Source organism: Arvicola amphibius, chromosome 3 (assembly GCF_903992535.2).
Source record: "Arvicola amphibius chromosome 3, mArvAmp1.2, whole genome shotgun sequence".
Lineage (NCBI taxonomy): Eukaryota > Metazoa > Chordata > Mammalia > Rodentia > Cricetidae > Arvicola > Arvicola amphibius.
Window position 1 is genome coordinate 131,278,077 of NC_052049.1, and position 16,831 is coordinate 131,294,907.

Sequence of the window (16,831 nt, forward strand, 5' to 3'; positions counted from 1 at the left end):
TTATTCTGAGCTCTGCATATTAAAAAAGGGAAATAGAAATGCAATGCAAGATGGCATATTTACATATTTCAAAAAACAAATATCTTTTTATGATTCCATAAACTTGATATATAGATGAGTTATCACAACTGTATTTTATTTTTGAGAAAAAAATTCCTAAAATATATGGTCTTGCTGTTCTGGAATAACTATAGGGAGGTATCCCTTTAGTCAGATTGGAACTCATGACATATTGTAATTATATATTATATATAGTAGGCTTTCTATAATCTGAATTCTGAAAGCAGATGCTAGTTTACAAGGAATTGCTAAAACTGTTGGAACTAATGAGAGAGGAGCACAGGGGACTTGAAACAAAAATTATAAGCTGGCTCACTAAATCAAGAAGTGTAAGAAGCAAAATGTGATCAACATTTCCTAGTAACATGGGAAAGCACCTGAAGCATAGAATGCAAAATCATTCCATGAATAAAACTGCCACCATATACTCTGGGCTGCTTCTTTACATGAAGACATTTTGTGTGACTGCTCAACATTTTATAAATATTACATATTAGTGCAGCTGTAAACACTTTCAAGATGGGAATGCAAGAAACAAGACTCCTCTAGTGATTTAAGTGGGAAATGAAGCTTCTGTGTTTTTCTAAATTTATCAAATCCTCTCACCTGGGATTTTATAATGAAACAAAACAGCAAGAAACCATGAAAAGAGAAATAGGTTAAGTCAGGACTTGGAGGAAAATATTATTGGTTTTGTTGTTGTTGTTTGTTTTCCGAGACAGGGTTTCTCTGTGTAGCCCTAGCTGTCCTGGAACTAGCTTTTGTAGACCAAACTGGCCTCAAACTCACAGAGATCTGCCTGCCTCTGCCTCCAGAGTGCTGGGATTAAAGGCGTGTGCTACCACTGCCCGGCAAATTATTAAGTTTTTTTCTCTCTCTCCCTGACCTTCTACTTTCCTGATCTTTAGCCAATTTTATGCTTCTTTAAAAAATTGATTGTTCTTTTATTTTCCAACTATTTCCCCATGTATTTATCAATTTATAAACAACAACAACAAACCTAGCTTCCTTTACAGGCTATATTTAGGGTGTTATAAGATTTATCTGGTTATTAAAGAACTTTTAGTAAGAATAACCTGGCTGGACAGTAGTAGCATATTCAGGAGAACCTCTGAGCTTGAGGCCAGCCTGGTCTACAGCATGAGTTCCAGGACAGTCAAGGCTACATAGAAAAACCCTGTCTTGAAAAAATAAAACCTGACCTGACAATACTACTTTTCTGAGGAAAGCAGGCTATAAAGAGGACTCGGAAGGATGCCTTTCACAGAGCAGATGACAGGGCTTAGCAGCTCTTGCACTGTGTTTCCTCTATGGCCATTAAGGTGTGTAATGAGTAGGGATTCCAGCTTTAGGAAACATGCAAAGGATAGAACTGAAAATTAGCCATATAACAATGACTTTATATTCAAGTCAAGGCTTAGTAAATAATACATGGCTTAGACATAGGATAAGTACTATATAATGTTTGAAAAACTTTTTGCTTCTTCAAGAACACAAGAACTACTATCATCTTAGGTTAGTGGGATCTCAATGTTGAAAACTTTCAGTATATTGCCTTTCTGAACAATCTGGCAAATAAGAAAACACATGTGTCCTTTCATTCTTCATACATTTAAATAGCTAATTTGATTAATTATAGAACAAGAGATAATCAAAATGTCAATAATTTATTATTCATTTTCACCTTTCATATGAAGGCAATATTCAACTGCCATCCCTATGCTGGTAGGCCCAACAACAAATTAGGTATGAAATGAACTTCAACAACACAATTTTTTTTTGCTTATAGGTTTAATACTTTGGTCAAATCTTATGATTTGATAATTGTTTCATTCAAATGACTGTTTCTTATAATTCTCCTTTCTGGCTTATAAGTGAGTAGTCTTAATTCTATAGGCATAAAGGCATTCAGTCAGGCACAACAGGATTTTCTCCTTTTTAAAAATTGAGACAAGGTTTAGCTCAGCTGGCCTTGAACTCACGGTAATCAATCTGACTCAGCACTCCAACCCACCCCAAGTTCTGGGAATACAGGTATTACCAAGCTTGGTGCTCATGCGCACGCGCACGTGCATGAGTGTGTGTGTGCGTGTGTGTGTGTGTGTGTACACAGTCCACAGTACAGCTGATCCACACAAGAAAAGCACACTTTAGAATTATTCGGCTCACAGTCTTATGTCTCAGTATCTTTCCATTTTGATAAACTCTAACAAGTGTAGAGTAGGCAGATTCTAGAAGTAAGCAGAATTCTCATGCTCAGTACAAAGAATAAGAGTATATACCATTTTCAAAGGCAAGCATAAGCAAACACTTACTGGACACAGAAGCGAAACTCGTAGGCTGGTGGTAGCTATTTCACTGTCTGGATCTGCAGTTAATTTCTCTTTAACTGAAATGCATTGAAGAGAAAACAAACAGAACAAGTTTATTAAAGACATTATCAGTACAACATATTAAAAAAGGAGCTTACATTCTGAAACCTAAATAAAAAATAATCTACTCAATCGTGTTCTCATCAACTGGCTAGATAGCTAAGAGCAGTCACACACTTACGCCTTTCAGAGGAAGTAAAGGAAGAAGAGCCTCACTCTGTAACTCAGCTGAAGCCCCTGGAGAGTGCTGGGACTGCATCACAGCCCACAGAAATGCTCAACAGCAGCTTATGTGACCAGGGATGGCTAGCCCCTTTTAGTTATTATTCTAAGACACCAATGACTTTCTTTAAAATTTGATTAATTTGTATTCTTTTAAAGGAAAGTAATAAAGAGCAATGATCACTCGGGAGGCAGAGGCAGGCGGATCTCTGTGAGTTCGAGACCAGCCTGGTCTACAAGAGCTAGTTCCAGGACAGGCTCCAAAGCCACAGAGAAACCCTGTCTCGAAAAACCAAAAAAAAAAAAAAAAAAAAAAAAAAATATGTAAAGAAAAGGTCAGACTATTTATCACATAACTGAATCCTGCTGCTTACCCATAAACCCACTGTGCTGTCTTTAGTAAATCAATCTGCCTCTTTCAGTTTAATGTTACTTACAGTAAATCTAGAAGCCACGCCAGATAATTTCTTAAAAGTCTTTTCAGTTAAGCTTCATACAATTTTCAAAAAAGGAGGCACCAATAATTTTACTTTTCACGGCTATTCTTTATTTATCCTCCAGTTTACTATAAAGGATTTTTTTTTATAATTCCCATGCATGGTAGTTTGGATAAGAATGGTCCCCACAGGTTCATACAGTTGAATGCTTAGTGACCAGGGAGTGATACCATTTAAGGATTAGGAGGTGTGGCCTTGTGGGCTTTGAGGTTTCAAAAGCCCAAGCCAGGGCCAGTCTCTGTCTGCTTGTGGATCAGGATGTAGTTCTCAGCACTGCTGCAGCAAGTGTCCTGCCCCCGTGCCCGTGTTTCCCCCAACACCCCCCTGCCGGCTCCTGCCATATTGACAATGGATACGTCTCTGAAACTGTAAGCAGCCCCCATTAAATGCTTCCTTTTATAAGAGTTGCCTTGGTCATGGTGTCTCTCTTCACAGAAATAGAACACTGACTCAGACACCATGTGCAAACCTGTGGCAGCAGTTAATCTCTGCAGACAGCACCAACAACAGAAAACACAGTCAGGAAATGACCAGGGAAAATATTTCAAAAATAGGGGCCTGAGGTGAAGTGGTTATGAGCACAAACACCTACAGTTTCAGAGTTGTTGTACAATAATTATGACAACACTGATAACCGAAGAAAACCCAGTGAGAGAAGGGCAAACAGATATGCAAATGTCTGGGCACTGACTGCCATTAACAGAAACTAAGAAGCCAGCCGTTATGAAGAAGTTGTAAGCCCGCGCACGCGCACACACTCACACACACACACACACACACTCACACACACACACACAGTTTGGAATTTTTAGAAGGCCCAAGTTTTGGACAGTCTACTAAACTGATCTCTTACTTAGGGAATCTCAAGCAGCAATACATCTGAATTTCACCTGGACCATTCTAACTTACACCTGATCACGACAGTAGACAGGGGAAGAGGGACAGGAACAGGTGGTTTAAAAGCTCTACACAGATTCTGATACCAGACTAAGAAGTTATTTTGTAGACTAGAAATCTGAAGTTTTCAAAGTCTGACCTTCAAATTCCAAAGTCACAAACCTTTGAATTTTAGTTTGGAAAGCAAAGTCATCAAGCCACTATACTAACTAATACCAAATATAAATTAGGAATTCATGTGTTTGTCACTATTCACCCAACCTTAGCTAATCTTTCTTAATATAATTTGAAAGAATACTAATTTAATTAGTAGGGCAAAGTGACTTTGTAATCCCAGGAGGATTGCTATGAGTTCCAGGACAGCCTGGTCTACAGTATGAGACCCTGTTACAAAACAAAATAAAATCCCAATTAATAGTAACAACCCCCTCAACTCTCCACTCCTCTGTGACATCAGAAAATAGAATCCAAATGTCATTCTTAGGGTGTCTGAGAAGAGACAGGCATGTGAGCCCGTGAACTAGGTAAGGGAGGAGCTGCCATCACTGTGATGGGACTATCCAACTAACTGTAAAGGGGAGCTGAGAAGTGAACAGGACAGCACGAAAAAACAAAAACAAAACAAAAACTCCACTGGAAATTAGCCTTTGGATTTCAGTATTCATACCTGCATCCCAGAGCTTTGCAGCCATTGGCCCGAGCTGGGAGTTACATCATTGGCCTATCTGAGTCTTTGGACTTGAGCTCAACTATGTTTCCCTGCTTCTCCAGTTTGCAGCTGGCACACTGTGTGACTTCTCAGACTCCACAGACATGTAAGCCAATTCCTCTATTATTATGTCTCCCAATCTTCCTATTTTTATCCTCCTGGTTTTCACTCACTCTAGAGGACCCTGAGTTAGACACTGCCTACTTTGCATGCCTTTACCATCCAGTCCAGCAGCAGCCTCCTACACTGCAATGTTAACAGTGACTGTCTGAGCTTTGTGTAAACTTGCACTTAAATGCAGCAACAGCATAATGTCAGCCTTTAAATCAAAATTCAGTGGTCAGTACTTAAGCAACAAACAGAGGAGGAAGAAGACACTGGGCCAGTAAGTCAGAATTCTGACTTGACAAGTCACTTCAGTAACTTTTTTCATAAATGAGAATAATATCACAGCACTGGATAAAATGAGTTTGACTCAATGAAAAATGTCATAAAATATATAATATTACAATTAATAAATGCTAGTAGTTGGTACTTAAAATGATTTGCACGTTTCTGTTCTCTTGGAGATAGATGTTCTGAAATCACGTTTGCAGATTTCTATTACAACAAGCAAACAGACAAAAATCTCCTTTTGTAGCAGACCAAATCATAGTCTTAAAATACCTCTTTTAAAAAGTGAGGTAACGTAGGTTCTGCTGCTCAGGCTGAGGGTTCAAATCTATTCCGTAATATACTGGTCATCTTTGATGCCATCTCCTGAGGGAGAATGGCTAGCTGATCTCTGTACTGCAATATCAGAAGGAGCTGTGAACAGGTGTGTGCAGCACCAGCATATGTTACACAGAAATCTCACTGACTGAGCTACCATGCTGACACAACCAGCCTCACAAAGGCAGTGGAATCATCTTTCAGGAGGCCGCTGTTAGGAGGAGTGACAAAATGGAACAAATCTCCTGAGAAACCGACAACACCGTAACCAACTGAGCTATTTTGAATATGGGTAAAAAGTCTGTGACTCTTTTTAAGCAGTGAAGAAAACTACTAGCTTTACCATATTCTTAATGGAAATCTGTTAGTAATAAAGCATATCCCACAATTAGGGACTAAACCCAGGGCCTTCTGCCTGCTGAGCAAGCAAGTTCTCTCCCATGGAGCTATATGCCCACTCCTGCCCTGGTAAAGATCCTACTAGGGCTTTGACTGGACTGAATCTCTTGATGAATCTGGGGAACTGGCATGAAGCTGTGCTGAGTCTTTTGCTCTCCTAACATCTGACATCATAGTCTGTCCATTAACTCAAGTCTTCTGCTGGGTTTCTCAAAGTTTTCAATACCTACACCTTGCACATCTTTTATGCCACATGTCTCTAAGTATGCATAACTGTCTGAACTCCAAAATTTTCCAGTTACACATTCGTAATAAATACAGTTCAGTTACCTGTATTGATCAGGAATTCACTGATTCTTGTTATTTGTTCTAGCAGCTTCTTTAGAGATTCTTTGGTTTTTTTCTATGTAAATAATTTGCAAATAAAGGTAATAATTATTCTGCATCCCTAATCTTTATTTTATCTTTCTTTTCCTTGCTGAGCTGTGTAGGACCTCAGGGTAATGGTAGCACCAACACTCTAACTTGATTCAAGTGTTTACCACTAACTAGGATACTTTTTTTTGTGTGTAAATGTTTGTATCACTGATGCATGTCCTTTCTTGTTTCATTAATATTTTGCTGAGAGTTTTATCAGGAATAGATGTTAAATTTAGATAACTGTCTCTTTTGTATCATCTAAGGAGGTAGTAATTAAATAATTTTTCTTTTTCAGTTTTTCACAAAAAGTGAATTACAGATTAACTTTCTAATACTCAACTTCCTGGAATACCATTTTTCATAAGGGACTTAAAATAATCAAAATATCTCTGAAAAAGAAAAAGGGGGAGACTGTTTTCAAGGCTTGCTAAGAGGTCTCAGTAGTTCCTGAAATAGATTCACATACCTATGGTCAACCAGTTTGTGACAAAAAGCCAAAGAAATTAAATAACGAAAAAATAGTCCTTTAAAGCAATATTGCTGGAACAGGTAGACACCTAAGAAGCAGGAAAAACAAACCTTTGTACCCTGCTAAAGACTAATGATCTGTGGGCAGTTCTCTAGATATGGCTTTCTTGTTGTTACTATGATCTGCAGTGGTAAGATTACTTTATGACTAAAGTAATAACTAGTCACGTATAAAACTCATCTTGCCATTGGATCCATTTTTTGTTTCTTTTGCTTGTTTGTTTGTTTTTGAGATAGAGTTTCACTGTGTAGCCACGAAAATCCTGGAACTCACTCTGTAAACCAGGCTGTCCTTGAACTCAATGGATTTGCCTGCCTCTGTCTCCAAAGTGCTAAGAGGAAAAGGCTTACATCACTGTTGCCCAGCTGCACTCCTATTCTTATGAGTTACTATTAGCTTTAGCAACATGAGGCTGTATTAAATAAATTGAAATATAATTTAATTTAAAATTCAGCATCTTAGTTGTACTAGTCACATTGTAAGTGTTCAGTAGCCATGTTGCTGGTGACTACCACAACAATACTGTTTCAATCATGTACAATTATTTCAGACTGCCCTACTAGATGGTGCTATTCTTGGATATAAGTGCTTGATTTCTCTCCTCCATTTAATATCAGAATGTTTTAATTCAGTCTTTTAGAATTTTGGGGTGAAAACAAACAAACACATTAGGCTCAACAGAGGAAACAACACTTTGAAGTCTGATTTCTCTCTACATTTCCTTTCATCAGTTCATACCAACCACTGAGTATAGAAGCACATGCATGTGGAAAGCTGTGAGGAAGATCACAATTTGATGTCACAAACAGTAACAATAACTCAACAAAATGTGAGAGTTTACTGTGTGCTAAGGTACTGTGTGAGGCAGTGAGAACTCTAAGAAGAATGAGATGAAAGCCAGCAGAAAAGATGCTCAGTGTGGTCCCTTCCAGATGATGGGCACCAAGAGACTCTAGAGGTGCTGGGAAACAAAGGACCACTGGAGTGAGGCAGTAGAAGCAACTAGAAGGTTGAAGCATAGAGAACACTCGGAGGAGAGGGGTAATATGTTTTTGCAAAGTAAAATATAAGAGTAAAAGAGAGATCTGGGGAAGTACCAAGAAAGTCACATCAGTGTTGTATATCACACTAGCAAAGCTGGAGATTTGACTTCACTGGTGTGAGGGGTTCAGGGGATAATGAGAATGGTAAGATCAGGTAAGTCAGTAAGTTAGGCATCCAGGAAAGAGCAAGAAAAGCCAAGAAAGGGGTGGAATATATCATTTAGGATGAAGCTTCTAAAGATAAAGACAAGATTTAAGGATTTATATAAGGGCAAAGACAGAAGACGTATTTGAGAAAGGTTTAGGTTGTCAGTTTTAAATTCTTGATTCTGATGAAATACAACAATGTTTAGATGAAGGTAGTCAGTTTATGCAATCTCAAATTGGAGGAGAGACCTGAATGGAGATTTATATTTGGGAGTTTGTACTAGTTTAAGCAGTAACAGTGGATGTGAAAAGCAGGACAAGCATGGAATCCCAGGGAACATTTACGATACACCCACATCTGCACCCCAGGGTCTCACTACATAGCCTTGGCTGGTCTCTTAACTCACAGTCTACCTCTCCCTCCCCATGCTGGGATTAAGGGCCACTATGTCCAGCATTAGGATGCTTCTCTCCAAGAGTCCCCTGAAGGAATGTGGCTGAGGTCAAGGGAGGAGTGAATTTCAAAGAGAAAGAGGTTGGTATCAAATGCAACGAAGCATCCAAAGTAGAAATGCAGTGAGAGCACCACTGCAGTCACTGCCTGAGCACATTCAGGGGGGCTTGGGGCTCAGACTGTGAGTGGCATGGAGCAGGAACACAGAGCAATGCAGACCACCTTTGTTGAGAGCAATAGGATAAACAAAAAGCAGATGTATTTTTTGTTTGTTTTTATTGTTGTTGCTGTTTGAGACAAGGTCTCACTGTCTAGCCTTGGTTGGCCTGTAACTTGATTTGTAGATCAGGCTAGTCTTGAACTCACAGAGATGAAAGGCGTGTGCCACCACCACCCAGCAAGAAGTAGAGTTTTAAGGTATGAAGGAGACCTAACAGGAGAGCCATTAAGAACACCGGAGGAGACAACAGGAACTGTTGTCTCAGAAATGTGAGTGAAGGACCAGTGAGGTATCAGGTTGGGTTAAGGCTGTTCCTGAGCCCTGGCACCTTCCTTGCACTCACATCTCAGTTCCCACAGTTAAAGAGTGCAGTCAGCTCTTCCACAATCTCATCTTTAAAATCCCATTTTCATTTCTGAAAATAGCATTAATATGGAATACAGCGCTTAAGAGCGCAGGCCAGTGAAATACTCAGTGGGTTAAGGTACTTGCTGCACAAACTGACCTCCTGGAACACATGCAAAGGTGGAAGAAAGGGCTCCAAAGATCCTCTGACTTCCACCCACAATACACACACACTCTCTCTCTCTTTCTCATACACACATCCTTCCCCCCAATACACACTTGTTTTGCTTTTTTTAAGCAAAAGGGTGCTAATTGCTCCAGAGCATCAGACTTGCCCCTCCTTGCTCATCCTCCAGCTGATGATCAGATTTTTCAAATCTGACCATGCACTCCTCTGTTTAAGAATCCTTTTATGGCTTTCTATCACCTACCTTTACAGCACCTATGAATTTAGAGACCCCCACCCCCACCCCATCTGGGCTAGTCTCATCTTTTCAATATTGTTGTTTCCCTTTACTGGGCATATTCCCTTCCTATCCTCAGGCTTAACAATTTCTCTTCTTCCAATACTGTCCTTAGCGTCACAGACAGAGCACTAGAATGCCCGGTGGTCGCTTCAGAGTTCCCTTTTCTCAAGGCACATGTCACAACTATAACTTACTGATGACCTGGTTGGCCTTTCCCATCAGACTGTAAACTTTCGAAAGATACAGAGAAGGTGTGGTCTTGTGTAATGTTGTGCTCTTCTGTTACTAGAACACAGCAGATTCCGCATTTAATTTCTTGAACGAAAATATAGAACTCATTTCAGTCTCTCTTAACATTTTAACTGTGAGCCTAGCCTTTACTAGCTGAATTATTTCTCCAGTCCACAGAATGCATTTTCTCAATGAAAAGTCTAAATTTTAAACATCAAGCATGGATTTGACTAATACTACTGTCAGCAGACCTTCAGTACAAGGTTAAGAATGACTTACAATCAATGCAACTGTAATCAAGTTCAAGTTTCAAAAATTCCCAAGAAAGTCTGGTGGTGGTGAAACACACCCTTAATCCCAGCACCCGGGAGGCAGAGGCAGGTGGATCTCTAAGTTTGAGTTCAGTCTCCTTTACAGGGCAAGTTCCAAAACAACCAGGAATGTTACACAGAGAAACTCTGTCTCGAAAAACAAAAACAATCTGAAAAGTGACATTTTCTCGTAACTTGAAACATTTTATTTTTATAAATATAAAACATAAGTATATTTTATAAAATATAAAGTATTTTAATTATCTATTTTGAGAAAAGTTACTTCTTTACTGGTAACATAGAGGTAAATGCCTTTAGTTAACTACAATATATTCTTTTTTTTTTTTTTTTTGGTTTTTCGAGACAGGGTTTCTCTGTGGCTTTGGAGCCTGTCCTGGAACTAGCTCTTGTAGACCAGGCTGGTCTCGAACTCACAGAGATCCGCCTGCCTCTGCCTCCCGAGTGCTGGGATTAAAGGCGTGCGCCACCACCGCCCGGCTACAATATATTCTTTACTGGTAAAATCCAATTAATGTTACATTTGTTCACATGGCCAACAAGATAAAATAAACTGCCATAAAATTCACTCAGCCTAAGGCATAAGGATGCAAAATAACTAACTATGGAATTAAGCAGTTTTGCTGCTTAACAGTAGCTGGATGGGGTTCCTAGAAATGCCAACCCAGGCCCCCTGACAATCTTTAGGTGGTGCTCTAGCTGCAAGTGCAGAAGAAACAAGAGCCCATGCAAACAATCCACTATGTTGTTAAACCTGAAAGCTTTGCCTGCCTTCTTCCTCGCTATCTTTGTCTTTTCTACCATGTTTTATTATATAATTCCATAATTCTTTCTGACTAGCTGATATTTATCAATGCAGGGCAAGAATAAAGACTGTCAGCCAGAGATGACTCCAGATAGGCTGTAAAAAGGAAAAATGCCTCTCTTGTACGTTTCTTCCAGGTAGATGTCTAATCCTTTCTTCTCTGTCAGGATCCCCACTATTTTCTTGTCTCTGACTCATGGAGTCTCCATTCCTTTAGATGCACAAACAGTGCTTTTTTTTTAGTTCCTCTTCTGACTCAGCTCAGATGATCCTCCTGCCTCAGCCCTCTGAGTAGCTGGGGCTATAGGTGTGTACCACCATGCCCAGCTATTTGCATTTTCAAAGGAGCCTTAGTATAGAAAAAAATGTCCAGTTAAATACTGCAGGTGCTCAGATCAACGTGGGTGTTGGGATCTGTCACTCTACTACAGAAACGGTAGAGAAGTATACAAGTTGTGCTCCAAGGGAGCTTGCGAGGAAGTTGGTCTAAGCATCCTATTTCTTCCCACCAGAATGCTAACAACAAATCCTGAGAATGGGCTGCTATTATAAACTCATTTTAAGAGCTTCAAGTGCAGGATGTGGTAGCCCATGCCTACAATCCCAGCACTGGAGCAGGAGGATCACAGCAAGTCTGAAACCAGCCTAAGCTACAGAGTCCAGGATAGCGATCACACCATTGCATGTTCTGCTTCCTAAGCACCGAGACTCCGCCTCTAAATTCTCCTTACAAAGAACCCACATCTTTTGAAAGGAGAATAAAGGAAGAACTGAGACTACCTCGTAAGAAAAGTTAATGATGCTTGAAACTTGAGACAGAAGTCCATACGCAGACCTTACTTAATTCCAATTTTAACGTATCAAAATGAAACATCCGAGGAGGAGCTGTATGTGTGTGGGTGGTGGTGATGGTCATTGTATGCATGGATAAAGTAATTTTTTTAGAAATCATGTATTGCAACCTATTGTAACAGACAAGAAATTTGAAAATGTGCCCAAGGTCCATCCCACTGACTTCTTTGGTTTTGGTAAAGCAAGCAGATAGCCATCCTATGTGCATTTCTCCTGGATCTAAAATATCCTTGAAAACAAAAATAATGTTCTTGAAATTCATGCCAAGATGTCCTTTCCATCTCCTAAAATTTCTTTTCTTTTTTTTAAGATAGACCCTCTTTTTAATATTTATTTATTTATTTATTTATTTGTTTGTTTGTTTGTTTATTATGTATACAATAGTCTGTCTTTGTGTATGCCTTCAGGCCAGAAGAGGGCACCAGACCCCATTACAGATGGTTGTGAGCCACCATGTGGTTGCTGGGAATTGAACTCAGGACCTTTGGAAGAGCAGGCAATGCTCTTAACCTCTGAGCCATCTCTCCAGCCCCTCCTAAAATTTCTTAAACATTGGTTTTAAGAAATTGTAATAAAATATTGCATTCAGGAAGTAACTTTACAAAGTAAATATTAAGATCTGTAAAACACAGATCATCAAATATAGTTTCACAACAAAGACATTAAAATTACCTTTAGATATTAATTAAAAATCTTACAATACTAGGTTCTTGGAGTTTTTAAACCTCTACAACAGGCTCTGGTTTAAAAAAAAAAAAAGAAACACTAAAATTTGAGTTGAGAAAAAAACACTACTCTAACCTTAACAAGATAGTTTAGCTGCATATATGAAGTAAATTTATCATACGTACTTAAAGCTCTAGAATGATCCGGATTCCTTATTCCCTTTGCTCGTAACCTCTGAAGAAGAACTGTTGAGGACAACTGTTTTACAAGATATACTGCCATGGAATAGGTCTGGAAAAAAAAAGATGTAGAAAACCAATCACATATTTAAGTAAACAGCACATCTATATTTAAGTAACCCCACAGTGACAGGGAAAGAAAACTAACCCGTATCGCAGCACCTACTGTTTGTCAGGTACTGTCTTAGGTGTTCTGGTAAATCCTGACTGATATGCTGCTCAGGTGGTTAGAAACCTGTTTTATGTGTGTGTGGATGAGAAAACCGAGGTAGCGAAGTAAAGAAACTACCCTAACTTATAGCAAGCGTCAAGCTGAGAACTTCAACCTAGGGCTGCGGCACTCATTAGCACTGAGTGCTTGAAGTTAATAGATTTAAGATTTTTATATGAAAGAACATTATTAAGACTAAATATAAATCAAGGCTGTTAAGATGTTGAAGGTATCATAAACTATATTTAGTAGGTAACACATGTTCTAAAATAGTAGCCATTAAATATTAGCAATGAGATGGGTTGCAAGTTTACTTATTTAGTGCCCCACTATGCCTGGGGTACCACTAGATCTTAAAGACATTTAGGCAGTGTGCACGTCATGCAGGTGAATCAGTAAAGGCTGCACAGAGAAGCGCTGCTTGAAGATGAGTATTGGATACCCAATGCCTACAGGGACTACTTGAGAAGGTGGTAAAAAAACAGGTAGCAAGCCAAGCTGAACGAAGGGTGTGTTATTGGGAAAGAGGAAGAGAAGAGGGCCAAGACTATGAAGGGACAAGAAGAAAGGTTAAAGGATCTTTTTCTGTTTCATGCTGGGATCAAATAGATCCAGACACTTTAAAAGAAGCGAGAAAACAGAGTTACCATCTTCTTTATAGCAACAGTTTTTAAGGCATTCCCGATATACACTACAGATCTTATTTCAGCTTTGCCTGCAGCCTATAGGAGGAAACAGGTACTGCTCTATCTTGAAAGGCTGATGAAACTGAGGCACAGATTATACAATATGCTTATGATCATGTAACTATTTGGATGGCTTGGGCAGTAGAAACCAAGAGGAAAGGGCAAGGACTACAGGAGACAGTGAGCAAGGACCACGCAGTTCCACAAATTCTTGCTTCTAAATGCCAGAATTCACTAGAACCTCTTAGCCTAGCCCTACGAACATTCTAATCTAATCCATCCCGCACTGTTAAGATCTAAAGTAAGGGCCCCATACATGTTAAGAAGGCACTCGAGCCGGGCGGTGGTGGTGCACGCCTTTAATCCCAGCACTCGGGAGGCAGAGGCAGGCGGATCTCTATGAGTTCGAGGCCAGCCTGGTCTACAAGAGCTAGTTCCAGGACAGGCTCTAAAAAAGCTGCAGAGAAACCCTGTCTCGAAAAAACAAAACAAACAAACAAACAAAAAAACAAAAAACAAAAAAAAGCACTCGACCACTGAGCTATTTTCCCAGACATAGTTTTATATTTTTAAATATGTATTTGCCTCTTAGCAACAGGAGGGCGCATCCTACAGAACCCTCTACAAGGTTACATTTCCTGTGAAATCCAGAAACCTGTCTGGGATCACATGCTGAATATTTTCTGGGAAGAAAAAAACTGAGGTAGCAAACAGCAAATTTACTTATAAGTACAATTCAGTATTTTAACAAAAAACAAGTAACTTTACAGTGTGCCTACATTTTAAAGTACACAACTTACTATCTAATACAGAAGTAGTAAAGCGTCTTTTAGGAGGAAATTCAAACCCTGTTTACTATCATTCCTTAATTGCTTAATGCTTCAGGTCAAACAGAAACTGGAGAGATGCTAATCAACAATGAGACTCTGGACTGACAGCTTTAATGTTCAAACTTGGAAATACCCCAGGGCTTTCTATTAGTATTTATGATGAGATCAAGGTAAAAAAAAAAAAATCCAGTTCAGTGAAAAGGTATGTATGCTCTAGTGGAAACATGTAGTCAGAGAAGAAAATAAAAACTGCAGGAACGTGAGAAATGAAATTCCCCTTGTACCAATGTCACAGGGAGATATTACACAGAAAGATCCTCCAAAACAGTGGCTAGGTAAACAGTATTTCTGCTGGCCCCTCAAGGGCCAACTCTTTATATATATATCCTCTCACATTGTTAATTTGTCTACATTTTCTCCCCAAAGTCTGTAAAACTGTAAGTTCATAAGATACTTTCTCCATAAACAAAACATCTGGTCCTTCTGTCCCCCTTTATAATAGTATCCAAATGATTCCTCCATCCATACAAAAAGTTTAATAAATGCTAAATAAAGTAAAATGCCACAGAATAGAGCAAGAAGCTACAATATGCTTCTCTCCTTCAGGTACTGTGTGGAGTTTATTTATTTTCTTTGAAAAGACAAACTTCCTCCTTTTCGCTTCCTCTTCCGACTGCTCTCTCTTTGTACTAGGGTTTCTCTAGGGCTTCCTGTAAGTTAAACAATCCTTCCACTAGAATAACTCAGTCTTGTTTTTACTTTTTACTTTGAGACAGGTTCTCACTCAGTTACACAGGCTGGCCTGGAACTGATCAGGCAGGTTTTAATTTTAAGATTCTCTTGCCTTAGCCTCCTGAGTAGGTGTAATTACACCCCTGCACCACCAGGCCAAGCAACAGCATACCAGTAACACAGCACAACATTCTGTATGGACTATTCAGAGCAGCCTCACAAGGTGAATTAAACTAATGATTTTAAAATAATGTAATTGTCATCTGAGATTTACAAAATAATCTCTTGTTTTACAGAAATAAAACATACAAAAACCTTGTTGTGTGTTTTGTTCTATGGGGGGGGTGCTATACACTAAAACCAATGGTTGCACATGAATTAGTTGAAAGCAAAAATATAACCCTGATAGGTTTCAAAATTATGTTATAAAATTCAAAATTCATTTCTGCTTGCTTTTGTTAATAGGCAAGGCCTCATGTATCCCAGGATGGTCTTATACTTGTTATGGAGCCAAAGACGACATATTGCTGATTCTCCTGCATCTACCTTCTAGATACTAGAGAATAGGCATATGTCATCACCTTCAGTTTATGGAGTGCTTGGGATAAAAGCATGGGCTTTGTGCATGGTAGGCAAGTATTTTACCAACTAAATTACATTCCAAACACCCCAAATCCATTTCTAATAACAAAATTCAGCAGAAGAGGAATATTATAAATATATCATTAATGTAACTAGTTTCTAAACTAATAGTGGGTCTGGGCTTGACGGCACATGTTTTTAATCCCAGCACCCAGGAAGCAGAGGCAGGTGGCTCTATGTGAGTTCCAGGCCAGCTAGTGAGATCCTGCCTAAAAACAAAACAACCAAGCAAGCAAACCAAACCCCTTCATGGTGGGACTCAGAAGCTATAAGCACTTGAGGACCAGAGGTTAGGGTTTTCTTACAAAAGTTTCTGACTAGTGATGGAGACAGAAAAACTGCTGGGGTCTGCTGTCTTCTGTTAGGTCTGGTTACCTTGCCTCAGAGGGGCATCAAAGAGTGATAGAAGAGGACACTGATGCCATCTCTGGCTTTTACTTACTTACACACACACACACACACACACACACACACACACACACACGCGCACACACACACACTCTAATACTAAATATTATGACAGCAGTAATACTGTCCTTAACAAAGGAACAATAAAGATGTTGAGTAGCACCAATTATATGTTTAAAAGTTCTAGCTAGTAGAAAAAATAAGGTATATGTTATGTATTTGTGTAAATGACAATATCAAGTTATATACCACCTTCCTGAAAATACAAAAAGATCAACTAAAAAAACCAAATAAACCAATATCTGAACTTAAGTAAGAAATGTCCACAAACAAGTAGTTTTTGAGTAAGTCAACAATAAACAAACCCTAGAAAATGTAACAGGAACAAAAGATACACTGGAAACAGCAACTAAACCAACACAGGAATTACAAAGGATACAGGACTTACAAAGACAGGTACTATGCCTAATCAGTTACAGGGGAGCATTGCGGAAAATTTGAGTAAATGGAGAAACACGGTTCCTAGAGTTGATAACCGTTAGTATTACCATCAACTACCTCCACTTCCCAGTTCCCTAACTTCCACCTGTGATTCTACAGAAATCCTGCTCAAGACTATGAAGAAGACACCTAGAGGTTGAGAGAGTGAAATCCTTTCAGCTGCTTGGCAAAGCAGAGGCTCATCCCTGCCACTGGGTCGCTGTGTTT

The 16,831-nt window shown here is 39.2% G+C and overlaps 1 protein-coding gene across 1 annotated transcript in view; it reads right to left on the minus strand.

Annotated features, from left to right (window-relative positions):
- The window catches only part of Pias1 (protein inhibitor of activated STAT 1), a 115,990-nt gene that overhangs the window by 21,323 nt on the left and 77,836 nt on the right, over nt 1–16,831 (minus strand). Inside the window, exons 7-8 of the mRNA XM_038321168.2 lie at nt 12,561–12,666; nt 2,376–2,449 (exon numbers count right to left, since the gene is read on the minus strand). Coding sequence (XP_038177096.1) covers nt 2,376–2,449; nt 12,561–12,666 — 180 coding nt within the window. The remainder of the gene's footprint in view (nt 1–2,375; nt 2,450–12,560; nt 12,667–16,831) is intronic.